Source organism: Phaseolus vulgaris, chromosome 5 (genome assembly GCF_000499845.2).
Source record: "Phaseolus vulgaris cultivar G19833 chromosome 5, P. vulgaris v2.0, whole genome shotgun sequence".
NCBI classification, from domain to species: Eukaryota; Viridiplantae; Streptophyta; class Magnoliopsida; order Fabales; family Fabaceae; genus Phaseolus; species Phaseolus vulgaris.
The window spans coordinates 39349719-39370809 of record NC_023755.2 but is presented as its reverse complement, the minus strand read 5'-3'; the positions used below and the strand labels follow the sequence as shown (position 1 = coordinate 39370809).

Sequence of the window (21091 nt, the reverse complement as noted above, 5' to 3'; positions counted from 1 at the left end):
ATATATTTTATTATTCATTTTTCAGTTACTCATAAAAATAACTTTAATCTTGAGTAATTTTTCCTAAAAACTATATCATTTTATATTTTATCTTTATAATTATACAAAATTATAAATGAGTACCTCAAAAATAAAATAAAATAATTTTTAACATTATGTTTACTTCTCAGCGTGTTAAATACCACATCTTAATCTTATCCATAAGTGACAAACAATATAGTAAAGACTTATTTAAAATTTAATTATTTTATGAAGCAAAGTTTTCACTTTGATCATTAATGATTTCAGAGCGATAAAAAAAAGTCAAATTTTCATCTTTCAATCAAATGCATTTATATCAATATTATTTTCAAATGAAATAATATATTCACAGAAAATAATAGTTATTTGAATAATTTCATTTACAAAACAAAATATTTAATCACAGTAAATGGGTGTATTTGTGAGTTTAATTAAACCATTAATGTATTACTCAATGCACTACTAATAAAAATTGAATGATGTATTAAATGTGAGTGAGAAAAAAATTAATAATATTTGATAATGAATAAAAGTTTATCTCATCAATATTAAAAACAGAGTTAAGATTATATTATGTATAACATAGGAAAGAAAGATACATAATAGTGTTTTGTTGTGAAGTGGAAGGACGTCTAAAACCAAACAACATACCGACAGGTGCAAGAATTTTTTGATTGAATCTCACGTGAAGTTTTCTCAAAACAGACACCACTTTCTGTAAATCTCAAAGGAATCCATCCAAATCCAAATCAAAGGTTTCAAAACCATTCTCATTCTCACATATTGATGCACCTTTCCAACATCATAGTGTCACTATTCAACCCTTTCATAGCCCACACACATGTCAGCATATAATAATGACACCCACATAGCATTGGAACTTCCCACCATTGCAACCATTCATTAATTAACCTCACTACTCGTAAAAAAGAAACACAAGTTTTTCATACATTTAAGGTTTAAATTTAAAACATGTTCATGTATTATAAAACTATAAGATTTATGCATTAAGACATTCTAATATTTATTAAATGATTTTAAGGAAACAGTCTTCAAAATACTGGAGCTGTGTAAAGAGGGGCGTCTATACAGGTAAGGCCCCACTGATTCTGTGTCTTTTGTTTGAATATTCTTTTGAGGAAATAAATAAAAAAACATGGAAAATAGTTTTTGAACAAGTCCAGGGTAGTGAGGTAATATCACAGGAGATAGTGTTGTTGTGTTGTGTTTTTTGTTCATGCACTTGCACTTACCCACCCTTTATAAGGTTAGATGTAGAGAAGAGTTTCTCCCAAGTTGCTTGCTTTTGTTGTGATCTGTGTTGTGTTTGTTGCTGGTTGTGAGCAACAAGGCTTGTCAGAGAAAAAGGGAGAGGGAGGAGAAGAGAGACAGAGGGAAAGAGAATTCAAGAGAATTTGTGTTACAACTTGTCTCATTTCTTTCTCTTTCCCTGTCATACACCTTCAAAGCCACCGCACCATTCTCTCTCATCTCTCTCTCTCTGGCCATCATGTTCTCATCAACCAGATGCGCTTTTCTGGTGAGTTTTCCTCACATTCATCTTTTGATTTCATCTTCCCCACTTCGTCACACTCAGATTTGCATCATTTCCTGTTATTATTTAGATTCCACCTTGCTTTGTCTTGTACACTTCTGCTCGAGATTTTTTATGATATGAATTCAGTCTTGAAATTTCTCCAATATTTATGGGTTTCTGGGTTTATGATTTTGCCAAAAAAATTGGATTTTTCTTCTGAATTTCACGAGAATGGCTGATTTGTTGATCTGGGTGTTGTTAATTTGTCTAATCTACTCCTCTCTTGTGAATATTTTTTGCTCAGAACAACGCGGGGTTAGGTGGGTGTGGCAGCATATGTGAGGGGGCGAGGAAGCGTTCAAGTCCTATGACGGTGGTTTGTATGACCCCAAGTAGCAGCAGGTCGGTTGATAGAAACAGCAGCGTTGTGATGGAGACGCCGTTGAAGGAATTGAAAAAGGATTCCGCGGTGGCTGACGTTGATGGTGACTCCGTCTCCGCCGGTGGCCCTCAAGATGTGTACGGCGAGGATAGGGCGACGGAGGACCAGTTTGTTACCCCTTGGAGTGTCTCCGTTGCTAGGTAACAACACTCTTGATTTTATTCATTATTTTCATGTTTTTATTTAGCTTTTACGTTCTTTAGTTTTAGATTCAAATTACATGTTTGGATCTTTGTATGTGTCACTGCCCGAATTTGGAGTCCTTGAGAATGGATTGAAAGGTTTTGGTGTTTTATGGATGAAACACAATTTTTTTTATAGAGAGATTTAAATAAGTGGGGTGTGATTAATTTATATGGTCTTTTTTTTTTTGTTCCATTTGAGCTTTATACATCCTTGATATGCTGGTTAATCTGGATAATTTATGCATCTTTGTGTATCTTGAAGATATTTGTTCTATTATTGTCTTTGGATTTCACTCATGATGTGACTGATTATTATAAATATCACAGTCCTAAATATATCAATCTTTGTAATTTTACTCTCGGGGCAGCTAGACTTTCAGAATCCAGATATATTGTGTTTTTTTTATTTTTATTTTGGGGTTGCATGGAGAATATGTTCTTTGTCTTCTTTTCTTTTAGGCTGAATGTGATGTTCTTGATGGTTTAGTTCAATTCTATTTTTAAAATGAAGAAAACAATACCTTTTTAATGTTTATCTGATACTTCATGTACTATAACCAGAAACTCTTTAGCCATCATGCATGTTCTTCCTTCTTAGCCATTTCTTTTTTTTGTAGTGGTTATACATTGTTACGAGATCCCCACTTCAACAAAGGGCTTGCCTTCAGTGAAAAAGAGAGGGATGCTCACTACTTGCGTGGTCTTCTTCCCCCAACAGTTATTCCCCAAGAAACTCAGGTAATATCTTTATCAGAAACTGTCTGAAATCTTTTTTTTTAGTTTCCAACACAATAAATTGTGGGTTGCACTCAACATCGATTCAAAGTTGTTGTCACTTTATTGGTCAGGTAAAGAAAATGATCCGGCACATACGCCAGTATCAAGTTCCATTGCAGAAGTACATGGCAATGATGGATCTTCAGGTGTGGTCTAGTGTGCAATTATTTCAATGATACAGTTTTTTATGAGATGCCTTTTGAACTTCATTTACTATTTGTCCAAAACGTAATTTGATCTAACAGTTTGAGAATACATTCTGAGAAAAATGCATCCATATCTGTGAAGGGTTTCTGTTCCCCATCTGTTGTTTGCACAGCAACATTTTGAACAATGCCAAAAATTCTTGTGGTCTTAATTTTATTTGGCTTAACTATAAGTACCTCATAAATTTAGGCTATTATTTCTTTTATTATTATTCTCGTTTAAGTATCCTGAGTTGTTCCTTCCCTCAATAGAACAAAATAAAAAATATTTTTAGCACTTAATAGAATGAAATATTTTAATAGGAACTGAACTAAAAATGTTATCCATCTTAAACCGTTTTATTTTATCATTTTGATATCCATCTTTGGTGTAAAATATCTTGATGGAAGTTTCTTCACCTGGTTTGATTGTTAAATTATTAATGCTTTCACTTTAATATGTCATGTGTTGCAGGAGAGAAACGAAAGGCTATTTTACACACTTCTTATTAATCACGTTGAAGAGTTACTCCCTGTTGTTTATACTCCAACTGTTGGTGAAGCTTGCCAGAAGTATGGGAGCATCTTTATGCGTCCTCAGGGTCTTTATATAAGTTTGAAAGAGAAGTGAGTTTGCTTTTGATTTCTCTTTTATTTCCCTGGAATGCTTTGTAATTGGTCACTGGTTGTATTGATTTTATTGTTCCTTTGTCTCTTGGGTGGGGACTTGAACTTAAAGGGGGAAGATCCGTGAAGTACTAAGGAATTGGCCTGAGAAGAACATTCAAGTCGTAGTTGTAACTGATGGAGAACGGATCCTGGGTCTTGGTGATCTTGGTTGTCAGGTAATTTCTATCATACATACCTGTTGACATTTATTATTTGAGTTATATTGAATCACAAAATCTGATGTTGTAATCTCTGGTTTGCTGTATTCTTAGGGTATGGGAATACCAGTGGGGAAACTTTCTTTATACACAGCACTTGGAGGAGTTCGCCCATCAGCTGTAAGTACATTTGACCACACTGTTAACCCATAAGTCATGCCTGCTATAAACTTGTAATGATCTGTTTCTTTGTCCGAAGATGTTACTGTTTTTTTTATTTGCAGGTATTAAGGATTGTTGTACATATTCTAACTTTATTAATCCTATAATGTTATGTTTTTCAGTGTTTGCCTATTACCATTGATGTGGGTACAAACAATGAGGAGTTGCTGAATGATGAATTGTACATTGGGCTAAAGCAAAGACGTGCAACTGGGCAGGTTCATGATTTATTTTCCTTGCTCAATCTTGTGGAATTAGTAATTTTTAATTTCAGGCATCATCCTATTTCCTAATATGCTAAGTACTTACTCTGTTTCAACTTCTCTGGTTCCAGGAGTATGCTGAGCTTATGCACGAATTTATGACAGCACTCAAGCAAACTTATGGAGAAAAGGTCCTAATTCAGGTATTAATAAGCGTTTCAAGAGACAATATTTCTTGGCATATTATTCTGTAGTCTTTGCTAATTTCATTTTTCTGATTTCTGTACCTGTTTTGTGATGTATTTAGTTTGAAGACTTTGCAAACCACAATGCTTTTGATCTGCTCGAGAAATATAGGTCAACACATCTGGTCTTTAATGATGATATTCAGGTAAGAAATTTCTGTATTCAGTAATGAATTTAGGTACTTACCTATACTTATAACCAGGCCTAATATTATATCTATCTACCTTGTTCCAGGGAACAGCATCCGTTGTCCTTGCTGGATTAGTTGCAGCTCTGAAATTGGTTGGTGGTAATTTGGCTGATCACAGATTCTTGTTCCTTGGTGCTGGAGAGGTGAGTCCGTGCAATTCTTGGCTCATGTTCCTTATTTGGTCTTAGATGAAAAAGGGTCTGTTTTTATCATTCTGGCTTAATTGTATTGTCTTGTGGTTGCAGGCTGGCACAGGAATAGCAGAACTCATAGCACTTGAAACATCTAAACAGGTTTGTTAGCTACTTTTGGTGTTATTGTGTGTTTTTTTTCCTTTGGCAGGTGGTGAGAGTGTTGTGATGTGAACAATGCATGAAATTTAGTTATTGAGAAACTTCATTTGCTTATGCAGACAAACTCCCCACTGGAGGAAGTGCGCAAGAATATTTGGTTGGTGGACTCAAAGGTAAAACCCAATTTAGCCCACAACCTGTTTGGAGTAGGTTCTCATCTTCTTTATTAATCTTTTGTTTCTACTTTTACAGGGATTGATTGTTAGCTCCCGCAAAGACTCACTCCAACATTTCAAGAAGCCCTGGGCTCATGAGCATGAACCTGTTAGAAATCTTTTAGATGCTGTTAATGTATGATGGTTGTTTATCTTTCTATCCATTACACCACACATACACATCAGAAGTTTCAATTTTCTTACACTTTCAATGTTATTTTCTCAGCAAATTAAGCCGACAGTGTTGATTGGAACATCAGGACAAGGAAGAACTTTTACTAAGGAGGTGATTGAGGCTATGGCCTCCAACAACGAGGTACTATTTTAACCTATTTATTACCTAGTACCTTCCATGAATTTCATGTTCAAAATAAGCTAATCAATTTAATATATGATAATGCTTGCAGAAACCTATTATTCTTTCTCTTTCCAACCCCACGTCACAATCAGAATGTACTGCTGAAGAAGCTTACAAGTGGAGCCAGGTTAATACACGCAACTGTGTTTTTTGCATTAGAATTTTAATATTTCAATATTGTACAACAATGGACTCAGTTTTTATTTATTCTTATAGGTGTTTGTTATTGACCAGTACTGAATAATAATATATTTGTTCCTTTATTTCTTGTGCATCACCAACAGGGTCGTGCCATTTTTGCAAGTGGGAGTCCATTTCCCCCAGTTGAATATGAGGGGAAAGTGTTTGCCCCTGGCCAGGTCTAAGCCCTTGAGATTTTTACTTATATTAAAAATGTCACATCTGAAATAAGGTCTAATTTGGAGATTCTTCTTTGTTCCTCAGGCCAACAATGCATACATTTTTCCTGGATTTGGTCTTGGTTTGATAATGTCTGGGACCATTCGAGTGCATGATGACCTGCTTCTGGCTGCATGTAACTACACAAATCACTTTAACAATAATGAGTCCTTTAAAATTAATACCTTTTTATGCCATTACTGATATATGACAATGCAACAGCTGAGGCTTTGGCTTCACAAGTCAGCCAAGAGAACTATGACAAGGGACTCATATACCCACCATTCACCAACATCAGAAAGATTTCTGCACACATAGCTGCCAAAGTTGCTGCTAAGGCTTATGAGCTTGGTAAGCTTTTGTTGCACTTTTTGAAGCTTTTTTGTTTGAAATTTGTGAAAACAAAGATTGAGTTTGGTTTGTTTTGTGTCAGGTTTGGCCACTAGGCTTCCTCAACCAAAAGATTTGGTGAAGTTTGCAGAGAGCTGTATGTACACCCCATCCTACAGAAGCTACCGGTGAAGTGATGAATAGATAGATAGAAAATAAGCCGCATTCCTTTTTCTTTACATTTACAATTTTATTGTCAATTTTTTAATTTTTTCGTTGTTGTGGCTGTTCTTGTAAGTGATTTGTATGGTTGGGGGTGGGTTAGTAGTAGTACAAGGTTTTAGGAGGGTGGTTGTAGAAGCGGTAGATGTGGTAGTTGAACTAAATGTAGCTTCAAAAATCTGGTTCTGCTATAAATGTTATGACAGACATCAATCAAAATTAAAATTAGAAAATGATGCATCTCTACACCTTCTAATATAAATGCTTGAGTGAGTGGAATTCATTCTATTTTTTCCTCAACGGTTCAAACAAACACCTAATCACCCTCGTTTTTCTTCTCTCCCCCCTCACTTATGTCTCCTTCTATGTTACATCTTATAAGTGCAAACCTCATTATAACTTTTAGTTAATTTTAGAAGTTACGATGAGTCTTTAAAATTCAATTTATATCAAAATCATCTAGAGTTTATTTTAACAAATTCAATCATCCAAAATCATTAAAAATCTATTTTAATAAATTTTAACAAATTCAATCATGCAAAATCTATTTTAATAAATTCAACCATCATCCAGTATTATGTCGTTATTGTTTAATCATTCAAAATTTAAAGTCTATTTTAACGAATTCAATCATCCAATATTATATTATGAGTTTTTATATAGGATTTTTGTATTTTAACAAATTCAATCATTCAAATCCTATTCAATCATTCAAATCCTCCACTATTTGTTATGTAGTTAAGAGATTATGATGAATTGATAGTCTTTATACAAAGGATGTGTATTTGTTATTGATGTTGTTGACTCCATTTTCGAGTTGGTTCTTTGGAAAATTGAGATGTGGATTAGCGAAAACTAATGGTTGTAACGGATAAGTGGAGTTATGATTTCCTTGAAAGTGCATAATAGATGATGAGAGTGATTAGTCGGGTCAAATTATTTGGAAAAGGTGAAGAAGAAAATTAAGGTGTCTATCATAGAGAGGTTAGACAAGAGAGTAAGAAAACATGCAATCTTGACAACAATTCACTCATATACTAATTCTTGAATTTTCATGAGCCAAACACCTCTTTATATAGTCTAGAGGTTCAGCTATTCAATACAAAAATTGATGGGAAAATTCAAATGTAATGGGTTTGAAAATGATGTCTAAATGCAGTCACATTGCAAGCATGACCTAGGTGTGCTTCATGTGACTAATTTAGGTCTAAATGACTGGTCTAGGTTATGTAGGAGCTTTCTAGAAACCCTAATTTAGCATATGTTGGTTGTTAGATCTAAATCCAACCCTAATTACAATTAAGAAAAAATACAAGTAAAAATCCTATTTTACTTTTGACAAAAAAATAAATTCTACTCTACAATTCTACAAACCTTAATTACAATTAAGAAATAAATACAAGTAAAATTCCTATTTTACTTTTGATAAAAAAATAAATTCTACTCTACAATTTTACATTAGGTTTATGGTATTTTTAAACATGTATAAGAAGGTTTCTTTATCATCGTAACAGAGTTTCAATCTTCTTGTATCTTCATTACCATGGACCTATAGTTGGACCTTCTTCCATCAGTTATTATGTCGTTGTCGGATTATAATGAAGGAGTGATGAGTTGACAAATTTTGTATAAGGAATCTTTGTTTAAGGGGATGTGTTGTATATTTCATGTTGAATAGAAACAAGATACACTTCTTAGTGAATAACTTGGACCATGCAACATTTTCTACTTTTTAGATTGGAAACATACGTGTTTAAAGAGCAATTGGTAGATAAAGAATGAACCAAATCAAACGTTTTGATTGAAACAAGTGTGGTCTCGTGTAGCCACTACTTCCAATCCATTAATGATGGAATTGAAAACTATGAGCAATGGACTCTCTTAAATTATTAAATAAATGACTTGCATGTACATAGTGATGAGATGGGGAAAACATCCAAACTTTTATTCATCTTCACGTGATACTCTTAATTTATAGGACCAATAAATTGAGAGTTTTTCTATAGGACGCAACTTTTTTGCTAGAAAAAAAATACAAAGGAATATAAAATCTCTTTCCATGGTTTTAATAGAAAAAAAAAAATACTATGACACTCTTAATAAATAAATAAATGTCGCTAAAAAATTATGGGAAGGAACATGCACTCAAGTTTATGTTAGACTACGCAGCGTTAAGGGACAATCATACATTATGTATTATTTTTATTCCCCTTTGTATTTATGGATTAATATTATGTCTTTTCACGGTACATTTTAATTTAATTTAACAATTATGTTAGCAATTTATTTTATTCAAGCTTTTTTTTTTGGTTTTTAAACAATGTTTATTTTCAATGTGTACCAATGTATATATAAAAAATAGGATTCCACTATATGTATAAATATTTGATAGTAATAACTCATTCTCAAACATACAACGATTTATGATTTTATACCTTCTAAATCATATAATTTAAAATACATTATACATCTGAAATGTAAATTTTATATTTCTAGAATACAACTTTTTATAATTTAGATTGCATAATTCAGCAAATTTTGTATTTTAAAATATATTTCATATTGTACCATTCAGAAGGTATATTTTGTATTCGAGATTATTAGATTCTATCTTCAAGTTTTGCATTCAAAATTAAAATAAGCGTTAATAGAAAAGGGTAATTTTGATATTTTCTAAAACATGGGTACATGAAGAATTTGTCAAAACTCATTTCTGGTAAATGGTTTCTGAAGTTGGGCCATCTTTAAGTTTTCCTTTTTAAAAGGACAATTTTTCCCTACATCCATTTTTTTTTTGAATCTGTACCTAAGTAGTTATAATTTTTGAAAAAATCCTCCATTTTAAAAATGAAAATCGGAAATTAAAAATAGTACATTTCGAAAAAAAAAATCAAAATATTGATAAAAAATTCGTAATACATAAATTTATTCCAGAAAAAAAAATCCAAAAAATATATTCCGGAAAAGAGGATTCGAAATATATATTTATACTCCCTTTTATTTAAGGGTAGTTTTGTCTTTTCATACTGAAATTGGGTGCGGTGATAAATGATATGGTGCAAGAAGTAATTGTCTTTTAAAAGGCCCATTTTACATAAGCTATATTATGCGTTAAGCCTTTTTTAAAAGTCTGATTACATAAGCTATATTATGCATTCAACTGAACCATGACATTATTTCAAGGCAAGTTAAAGTTTAAAAACTATACTTTTTTCTTTAATGTTTCTAATACAAATATATTATTTATAACTTTTTAAAAATATTTAGTATATTTAAAAGCGTTAGAAATGAGTGTATTGTGTGGATAGAGGTGTCACTCTTTGACATTTTCCAAGTAAAATAAAAATCTGATCTTATCTATGCATTGCAGATATGCAATCTTAGATGTAATATTTGTGATGTGAAAAATAAGGAATCAGTATCTTGAAATATATATGATCGCAGTGTTTGTCTCCTTCTTTTCCATTTATACTCATACATCAAATCATCTCTCACTTTGAAAGATCCAAAAATATGAACAACATCATAAATCATAAATATGTACCCTAACTATGTAAAACCACTCTTCAATATGTTTGATACATTACACCACAAAACAAATAATATATAAAAATATATTATCCATAGAAATTTATAAAATATCACGTAGTAATAGATGAGAATCGTTAAAGTAGTGATGACACTTCACTCATAACTTAATTACATTTCACTGATAACTTAATTGCATTACATAATGTTTGGTCTTAATTATTAAATAACCGTCAACTCACCTTAATAATAAGATACACGTAGGGAAGAACATGATCTAAACAGTTACGTAACCACTTTATTTTATTGGATTACTACTTAAGCCTGTAAGTTTATTATCTGACCTCTACTTATACCTTATTCTTCTCATAAAATAAATCTATCTTATTATTTATTTATATACATACGAAATCATTTGTATTCTTACTGACTTGAGCGTCAAAAAATCTTTTACAGATACCACTCAATAGAACAACTCAAAAACTTTTACCATACTCACGTCCACCTTCAAAAAATATTGCACCTTAAAAAAATATTCCTCATCTCCAATAAGAAGAAATTCAAATAAATAATATATCGTAATGTCTAATAAAAAAACAATAAGTGTAAAATATAGTGTAGAAAAGAAATGACAACAGATAAATGTAAAAGAGAGTAGAAAATGTGAGAAGAGCGTGGACCAGAAGTAGAAATGTTGAAACTTATACGTATAGTATTTAAGCATGACATACTGTAGATCAACCGTCCACATTCGTTGGACTTTGGACTTTTCATCATCTTGACTTTACTTACCTTATCAACCACAAGGGTACATCAAATTATATAAGATATTACATTATAATATACACGTATTTTTACATTCAAAATTATTCTACTAATTCTCGTAGCATCAAATTTTAATTTTTTTAAAAATTATAATAATAGAATAAAATAAATATTTATTTATAATTTATAATACTAAAATAAATATGTCAGTAAGAATGATTATTTGGTATTTTTCGGCACGAACTTCTGCGAAAAAAGTATGCAAATATCAACTAAAAAAGAAAATAAATATCAGGCTAATTAAAAAAATCTCGTAATTCAAAGAAAGAAAAACACTTGTATTTTATTTGAAAGAGAGAGTGCTTACGTTTCTTATATTATTGTCAGCAAAATATTTAATACACGATTAGATTCTTGAAAGGATATTTATCTGTTACATGAATTTAAATTTTATTCATCATTAATTATATTGTATTATTAATCAAAGGTTTCTAATAATTTTATAGTGATTATTAAAAAATAAAATAACTCAAAAATTTTATATTAAATGATAAAAGAATCTGGACGTTATTGTATGCTACTCCTATGGTTATATTTAATAAAACAGTAGAAATGAATGTAGACCAGCTTCTAGATTATTAAATAGAATTTTTTATCAGAATTTTGATAATATGTGTTTCTAGAACTTTTAATTCCTCTTGATATTTTATATACATATATTATAATATATTATCTAAATTTATAAGATTATGATGAAAGAAATAGAAATTCTTGAAGTATATAAAATAAATTTGAAATCAGATTAAAGCATAAAGATAGAAGGGTAGTAAATTGAAATCACACCACGATTATATGTTGAAGTTGTGACAGAAAATTGACCAAAGAAGAAAGGTAGCAAAATCTGAACAAAAAAAATTATGAATACTATAAAAGCACGCCGCCAAAGTCAAAGGTTTGAACCGCAACCGTGTTTTTTTGTTCCATTGAACTTGGATTTGGTGTCTTTATTTTATCTCACATCAAACAAAATTTTAAAATATCTATGATTTTAATTTCTTACATTTTAAATTATAAAAAACCACTTTTTTTACTAGCATAACAATAATCATCTATTATTTTATAAAAAAAATAAGAAATTAATATTTAGAAACTATTTAACAATAAAAATATTTTTAAATTTTTTTTATTTAGTTTTAAAAATAATCTCTTAATTAATATAACAAATTTTTTTTTCTAAATTTAATTTCTATTTCGTAACGTTCTTTCTTTCTCTAAGATTTTGGAAGCTAGTCAAAGAATATAAGATAAGTCCACAATTATTGAAGAAATGTAAGATGAGAAGTAGAACATAATAATTATATTGTATGAGCTTATGTTATATATATATATATATATATATATATATATATATATATATATATATATTATGAAAAACATTGAAGGTGACAGAATATATAATTAATAAATGATATGAGAGAATTGAAGTATGCAAAGTTTGACCATTGACTATGCTTTTTCCTGATATTTAGTATTCTGATTTGTGTCACTCCTGGTGTTTACCAAATGTGAGAGGTTCACATGTCCGTACACATCTTATCTTGGTGGATAATATTAATTACTTTCGACTAAAACTTTATCAACACAATTATTTCCCTCATACAAAATATTTGTCGAGTCAATGAACCTGACCCATATAACTTCTTCACAACCTCAATTTTCACCTTTATTTAATTCTTTAAACTTAATAATTATCTTCAACTTTAATTATTAGCAAAACCAACCTTTTACGTAGAAATTATTTTATTTACGATAACATTTCTTCTTTTAAAAAATATTATCCTCATTTCATTTCTTATTTTAAAGTCTACACAGAGAGAGATTGCACATACTTATCCTTGCAATATATAATTGAGTTGAGATAGGATCAAAGATCACACTCTTTTTTTTTTTCCATCTAATTCTTTTTAACAAATGTTTTTTAATTAGTTTATAGATATTTTATTAACGTTAAGAAAATTTATTGTGTTTTCTTTTCGTAATTTTAAACCTCAATTTTTTTAAATAAAAACTTTTATGTTAGACATCACTATGCCACTTAAAATCTCAGCTAGACTCACACCTTAAGTAACAATAATCATTTATCATCACATGAAAAAAGTATTATTAAACAAAAAAAAGAAAATACAAAAATACGGAGAGACTAAACCAAAACTCATATGTTAACAAAAACGATACATAGATAGACTATACTTATTCATAGAGAATTCTAAAAACATATAAGGTGGAAGCCTATTATACCAACTTAAACCTCAATTAAAAAGAAGAAGATCGTGATATTTTATTATATTTTTAGTAGTAGATAAAATAAATTTTATACATGGTTTTAACTTATTTTGTCAAAATAAAATAAAGTATATGAATTTTCCATATCCTAGGTAAGGTATTAATTTTTTAGACTTTAGAGTATTATTTAGATTATGAAAGTCATATTTTTTGTAAAATTGAATTATTTTATTAAAACAAACCCATTCAAATATTTATCTAATGAGAGAAAAAAAAAGGAAATATTCGTTTTAGAGTGGGTGAAGAAAAAAAGAAGAAGACAGTAACATGTAATATAGCGTGAAAGGCACGTAAAGTAGGTGGGAACCACCACATGATCCACGTGTCTTATTACGAATCCGTAAAGGACATTCATTGGGCTTTTCCAGACAAGACTCCTAATTTCATCCAAACACCTCCCAATCACTTCACTACAAAATTACCCACCACCCATTCCCGATAATTGCGCATTCTTCCTTTTATATTAAACAATTCAAATTCTTTTTTTTCATCCCATAAATAAAATTCAACATGCAAACAATAATTTTATTTATATTTATTTAACATATAGTTTTCATATTATTATTGAAAGCTTCGATAAAATAATAACAAAAGGAATAAATAACGGTGCTCAAGTAGTTCCCCGCCAACGAGTCAAAGTCAAACACGATTTGTCTTGAAACATTTTTGTCTCATAATAGTTATCACTATCTTCATTCAAGATAAGTAATTTTGGAAGTTACTTTCAGTTTTCTTTTTCTATTTTTCTTAAAATTTATAACAAAAAAAATGTCACTAATTATAAGTTAACTGTGTCGAGAGAAAGTGTTGGGTAAAGTATGATTGTTGTTGAATTGAAGATGAAAGAGGTTAGTGAGCAGTGATAACGTGGAAGCACTTTGTGTATGATTGATCCATTTTTCAGTGGCCCAGTCTTTAGGCACGTGTTTAGAGTTGTGATGTACGTGCCATTACACGAGAACCGCACGCTCTACTCTCGCCATCCCTTCCTTTTTCTATTTTACAAAATTAAAATCGTATTAAAATAGTTACACACTCACGAATACGTGTATTACAAGTGTTAGTGTCCTGTCAAAATGTCGGTATCAGATACATTATTTAAAAAGATGTATTTAAATATCTTAAGTTATTATAGATAATCCTATATCAACTAAATATAAATATAAAGATATTTTATATATACAGGTAAATTGGTATTATAAAATTGAACTAAATTTAAAAAATAAAATAAAAAAAATATATTTATCAGAAACAGGAATTAATTGAAGCACAGAGAGAGTTGAGACGATGATGTGTAGAGAGAGGAGAAAGGAAACGAGCGATGGAGCGCGTTCCACTAAGACAAAATGATAAAATAAAAAGCGTGAAATAAGAATCCCAGAATTAACCTCGAGAATATTCTAAAACCCGGAATTATCCATGAGGAGGAGGAGGAGGAGCAGCGTGTTGGTGTGTTTACCTTAATTAACGAAACACATGCATTTTTTTCCATATCTCTTTTCTCTATCCATAATTCCATTGCATCCTGTCGCATCATCGCGCATTTTCTAATTTTCTTTTTCTCTCCTTATTCGCCTTCTTCTGTTTCTGTTTCTCTTTCTCTTTCTGTTTTGTTCACGTTTCTCCCTCCCGAGACCGAGTCACGCGGCGGAGAATCGGCATGACTCGGCGGTGCTCCCACTGCAGCAACAACGGCCACAACTCCCGGACCTGCCCCTCCTCGCGGGGGGCGGCCGCCGGCGTCAAGCTCTTCGGGGTCAGGCTCACCGATGGATCAATCATAAAGAAGAGCGCCAGTATGGGAAACCTTAACCTCGCCTCCTCCGCACACCACCATTCTTCTCCTTCTTCTTCCAACCTCGCCGCCTCCTCTCCCAATCCAACCTCTCCCTGCTCCGACCTGCTCCATGAGCCTCACGGTTACTTGTCCGACGACCCCGCCCATATCTCCACCCTGGCTAACCGCCGCGGAGAAAGAAAAAAAGGTTCTCATCCTTCCGTTTCTCCATTTCTTTACCCTTTTATTTCGTATTAATCGGAATCGGAATTTATTTTATTCGCTGGTCTCGCATTTTGTTTGTTGCTCTGTTAGATTTGTTTTTTTTTTTTCATTCCCTGTGTTTGTTGAGGATTTCTCATTTCTTGTACTTCATAAATGTCTATGTTAAATACGTGTTTTTTCCAACCTTTTACTCCCTTGTCTTGGAACTAGTGTATTTTGGTTTTCTCGTTCGTGTTTTATGCAATTGTTGGTTCTCCCAACGGGCAATGGCTGTATTTAATGTCTTGATTGGTTGGTAATTTGGACGAATGTGGATCATTTATTATATAGCGCGTAAGATATCATACTACAGTTGGGACCTCATGGCATCACGGTTCGTTGAATTTGTATGATATCATATACGAACTTCAATTTTTTTATCATTTGATAATAGTGATTATAATAATATTATTAATGAATTGTTCCAGCATCCATTTAATTTATTTGGGATATCGGAAATAGAGTCATCCACTAAGGTGCAAGCAATTAAAGAAAAGAAGAAGAAGAAGTAAATGTGCTTATTTGACAATTACTGGCCTTTCTATCTTGTGGAATCTGTTCAAACTAGATTGAGAATTTGTTGCTTGAGTTTAATTACCTCTCTAAGTTATGCTCCTGGATGGTTTGACTAGTTTAATCGCCGTTGTTTGTACTGCTGTTGCACATTTATTTGTTTCTGTAATTGTGGCAAACCGTAGCTTTTGTTTATTAATCATGATCTGCTTGATACCTGAATAGGCAGAGTTGTTGTGGTAATTAATTATTATGTTTGGCTTTAAGATAGACACAATCATGACTTTTGGTTATTTTCCCCTTCGGAAAGGGGTGATACTTGAATGCTTATTAGTTTAATAGAAAAATTACACAGGACTAAATGCATGAGATATTTTCAAAGGCAAACTCAATCAATTTATTTTTATACTTATCTGAAGTTTTTAATTTTTTCACGTTTTATTTGCATGACTGCTGCATTTCTTTCAATAACAATTGTTGTAATATCATTAAGTTTCATGACAATGTGTTTTATAGTGTTGAAGTTTGTTGACAAATATTTTTCCCAATTTTAAAGCCAACAATTTTGTTCATGATTTGCTATTCATACTAAGGTGGCGTTGTAATGCAATTTTTTTGCTGAAAATGCTATGTATTATTCTTGATATTCCGTTCTCTGTAGGCTATAGTTTGTTTAACTTGGAGCCGCTTCTCGAGAGATTTTCAGTTACATGAAATCTTTAACTCTTGGAATGATGATATCCGGTTCTAATCAATGGCCAACAGAGAGTTAAATTCAGCTAATTTTGTTACTTTATTACAAGAAAAAGAAGCGGATTCTTTACAATTATACTGAAAAGAAAACTGGTTTATGTGCAGAAAACAATAGAAACAAAATAAAATTAAATTAAAGAATAGTATTTAATATACTAACCAACTCACTTTTAGGTTCCGCTTTTGAAATATTTTTTTTATTATAACCTTAATTACTTTTATTTTGTTATTCATACTCTTATCTTTCTCCAAAGGAACATTAAACACACTTAAAAAGGAAGGTAGGAAGTAAGGTAGTTAACTGAAATCAACTCTCTTTTGACACTAATCCCATTATTTCATGCCTATTACCTTACCTAGAATTGTTTCTACCTTGCTACTTAGCCCCTCTATTCCTCTATATAGTGGTCAGTTTTTGAAGAATTTTTTCCCCCTTTTTATCTGTTATTTTTAAAATTTCAAGGTAATATATTTTTTCTAGTTATACACTTATTTCCAATTTGATAATGCATTGAAAATTGTTTGGTAAGAGAAAACTGAAAGAAGTATAATAATAAATTATTGAAAATAAAAGGATTAAATGTTTTTCTTGATTTAGATGAAAGAATCTAAGCAGGACAGAGGGAGGGAGTACCTTATTTTGTCACATACTATCAACTCTGTGTTGCATTTATTGAATCATTGTATTTTCTCAATAACAGCTGATTCACTGAGCACGACGAGTACCCTTTTGTGTCTGGTGATTGGATTACTTTATTCAGTATTTACTTCGTTTGTTTTAGGTGTTGCATGGACTGAAGAAGAACATAGGCTGTTCTTAATTGGTCTCCAGAAGCTGGGCAAAGGAGACTGGCGTGGGATAGCACGTAATTTTGTTGTATCAAGGACCCCAACCCAAGTAGCAAGTCATGCCCAGAAGTATTTTATCCGGCAAAGTCATGCTACCAGGAGAAAGAGACGTTCCAGCCTTTTTGACATGGTTCCAGATATGGTTGGTCTTATTCATCATATCACATCTAATTGGCAATCATGCACACATCTTATTATGCCTCGATGTTTTCTAATATAAGGGAAATGAGTGTCGTCCTTGCTTGTGCATGAACAGCAATACATGTGAATACATGTCATGTCTTCTCTTTCTTAAGTTCAATAGTTCTTGTTATATTCCCATCACTCTTCTAGTTTCTTGTGAATACATGTCACGGTCTTTATTGAAAAACACCAAGGTTTTTCTTGGCTTGTATATCATGACATGATGACAACTTTACTGTGTTCGACAATTGACTCTGGATTTTTGCTTTAGATAAACTTTTCTATTACATTGATGTATATAATAGGATTCTGTATTTGCCAAGTAAATGGGGTCATCCTTGTTGTTGGTGGACACTGCCAATTAGTTATGTTCTAAGATTCTTATGTAAACGTAGTGGTAATACTTTTCATCTGCTTCTCTGGCTAACTTTTTTTTAATCATGTCAGACTTCAGATCCACCTTCAGTGCCAGAAGAACAAGTGCTGCTTCCACCTTCTGAGAAGCCGCAACCTTGTAATGGAAAACTACAGCCTTCACTAAATCTCTCCCTCAAATCAGAATTTGAACCCATGGAAACTACTTCTCAAGAAAACATGGATCAGGCCAATGAAACTATGATGGGATCAAACGGACTGACATCAATGGCTCCTCATGGATTCTTCCCCACTTATTTACCTGTTCCATATCCCATATGGCCATCAACTGCAGCTCCTTTTGAAGAAGTTAAGGGAGGAGAGACATCCCATCATCAGGTCCACAGGCCAATCCCAGTCATTCCCAAGGAACCTGTCAATGTTGACGAACTTGTGGGAATGTCTCATCTCAGCATTGGGGAAACACAGGTACGTGATAGAGAACCTTCCCCGCTTTCCTTAAACTTGTTAGGGGAACCCTCAAGGCAGTCAGCATTCCATGCAAATGCTCCAGTTGGTGGTACGGATTTAAAAACTGGCAAGAACAAAGCAATTCAAGCGGTTTGAGCTTTTAAGGTCTGGTGAAGATAGCAGCAGTAATTAAGCCTCAGTTGTTAGGGGAACCCTCAAGGCAGTCAGCATTCCATGCAAATACTCCAGTTGGTGGTTCGCATTTTAGAACTGGCAAGAACAAAGCAATTCAAGCGGTTTGAGCTTTTCAGGTCTGGTGAAGATAGCAGCAGTAATTAAGCCTTCTTTTGCCCATCTTTTCATTTGTACTATCATATATAATTTTTTTTCCGAGTCCTAGTGTTTAACCTTCCAATCAGTAGAGCAAGTTATATGATGGCATGTAGCTCAGGTTAGATCAATTCTTGGCAAATATTTATTCTTTCTAACTGTAAACAAATGAAGCTTTAATAATCAAATATCACCAAGAGGTCTTTGTACCTCTAGGTTTGGTTATTTAGGGTTAATTTGGATGAAATTTTCAATAAATAATTATACCAATTGATCAAAATGAAATAAAGTGGAGTCTAATGTCTAATAGTAGTTAAAATTAATTTATGCATCTTATTTTTTTAACTCTTTTAAATCTCTATGCATTTAAAAATACTTAAGTTAGGAATCAAATATTTATTTCAATTAAACGGTTCTTATGAGTTAAAAAGTTAATCCAAATCGAGTCATAATTGTTGTCTAGCCAGCACCATCTCGTATTCCTGCTCTGGTCCAGTGTTCCAGCACTCCCGCAGTGGATGTGCTGTGAGATGTACCCATTCTTATGTTTTACGAGTTGTTGTAATTGATATTACTCACATCACATCCTTCTCTTCCTCTTCTCCCCTTTTGTTACACCCATAGTTTTACAGTTCTTGTCGGGGAACTTGAAAGAAATTGTATATGCTCTTATCAAGAATTTATGACTGTATATACTTGAAAATAACTAATATTCACTCTTGGATGGACCGAATTATGTTATTTGTCTAATGGATTATTTGAGACTTGTCAAATGGAAAACTAGTGGACTAGTTTTAAATGCTGTATTATACGGCTCGTTGATGCTGTTTTTCCATAAAAGTATTTTTTATTTTGATAACTGAAATTTAGAATTACCATCGAAATAAAGTATTAGTTTTGATCTGAGAATAGCATTAATAATAACTGTAGTCCTATGTTTCAGTTTTGTCCAAAATCAATCATGAATGAATAATACAACTGATGTGATCTAATTTTTTTATTGAAAATAACTATGATATTATGCGCGTGTTTACAGATTCAGGATAGGAATACACCAATTATCGTATAGATAACGCCGCGGATAATTAGTGATTATCCCAAACATGACGCATTGTAGGCTTATCCATGTTCTGATGACATAATGATAAGACAAATTACTGTCTTAATCTTTCCAAACTTGATGTGTTGTAGGATTGTCCATGTTCTGAAGATAGGATTTAAGGTGGGATTTCAGCAAGAGAACATCAGAGGAATGTAGATAAGACAGATTACTGCTAACAGTGGATATGTGATTTCGAAAGGATAGAAAGCCTGTATAATCCTTTGATGAACTCAAATTCTCAAACCTTGATTATCCCAGGGTGCTTCATTTCGATTTATGATGTTCAGAATGTAGTCAAGCATTGGATTGTGTATATGTAGACAATATAACAAATTACAGAATGTCATTCAGTTAAAGACCACATATTCAGAAATATTATTTACTGTGAGATCTCTTGACAACTTCTCCCAAAGTATATGTGTACAATGTAAGAACATATTGTGTGGAACTATCTCGTATCTTTTAAAAATGCAAACAAATTGCATGCATTTTCTCTTGACAGCAGACTAGAGGAGCATTATGTGGTATATATCATATCCTTTATAGAAAGGTTCATATTCATAAGGCCAATCAATGCTTTTCTTGATTTTGCCATTTCTTTACTGGTGGTTCAATCATCATTATTTGCTCCTTTTCCATGTTTGCTACAAGGATCTTGTCTCGTGCATTTGGATAAAATTTTGGCGGACAGGAAAAGTTGCCTTTAGTGGCCATGCTTGTTGCTTTCAATAGTGTCGTCCACACAGTGGATTCTGTAGATGATTAGTAGAATTGATGCTTTTGCAGAACAAGAATAACCCCCTAAAGCCACTGAGAAGTGAGATAGCAACATCAGTAAACCTCTCGAAGATTGCATCAATTCTCACAGGCTTGATTATTCGTGTCAGCTAGCGCACATCTCTTGATGAGAAAAAGAAAGGAAACAACTGCTATGCTTTTTCAGGTGCTGTGAGTGTAGCAGCTAATTCTTTGACATGCAATCCATCTGAGACATTGTGTTGTGCTCCAATCACGTCCCTTTCAATGTAATTGGATCTTCCTCGCTTTAGGAGATGCAGGCAATGCTTTCTAGTGGTATGAAAATGATCATGAAAGCAGCACTGAAACATGTTAAGATTCTAACATTGTGTTATGTTTACTAGTTAAAGGTTATTTTGTTTTGGGACCATTACCTTGTCTACTTTACTGTCTCTGAAGTAATTTATAG

General features: G+C 32.2%; 2 protein-coding genes across 4 annotated transcripts; both read left to right on the top strand.

Annotated features, from left to right (window-relative positions):
- The first annotated feature begins 1193 nt into the window (after positions 1–1193).
- Positions 1194–6885, top strand: LOC137835919 (NADP-dependent malic enzyme-like). Its single transcript, XM_068644676.1, has 20 exons — positions 1194–1561; positions 1863–2140; positions 2803–2923; positions 3034–3108; positions 3623–3774; positions 3887–3992; positions 4089–4154; positions 4319–4414; positions 4531–4602; positions 4707–4790; positions 4880–4978; positions 5081–5128; positions 5248–5301; positions 5381–5479; positions 5570–5659; positions 5751–5828; positions 5986–6060; positions 6146–6236; positions 6323–6451; positions 6534–6885. Exons 1-20 carry the CDS (start codon positions 1532–1534, stop codon positions 6620–6622), a joined length of 1932 nt encoding a protein of 643 aa, XP_068500777.1. The 5' UTR covers positions 1194–1531; the 3' UTR covers positions 6623–6885.
- Positions 6886–14431: 7546 nt separating this feature from the next.
- Positions 14432–20296, top strand: LOC137835918 (transcription factor MYBS3). Of its 3 annotated transcripts, none has more exons than XR_011085170.1 (4): positions 14432–15273; positions 17378–17586; positions 18075–18763; positions 19974–20296. XR_011085170.1 is itself a non-coding variant. In XM_068644675.1 (3 exons), the coding sequence occupies exons 1-3, from the start codon at positions 14949–14951 to the stop codon at positions 18606–18608; spliced, it is 1068 nt and encodes a 355-aa protein (XP_068500776.1). In that variant the 5' UTR covers positions 14432–14948; the 3' UTR covers positions 18609–19007. The 3 variants fall into 3 exon arrangements, 1 of the variants encoding a protein (XP_068500776.1); XR_011085171.1 differs by having other exon boundaries at positions 19819–20296; XM_068644675.1 differs by lacking the exon at positions 19974–20296 and having other exon boundaries at positions 18075–19007.
- The last annotated feature ends 795 nt before the right edge of the window (positions 20297–21091 follow it).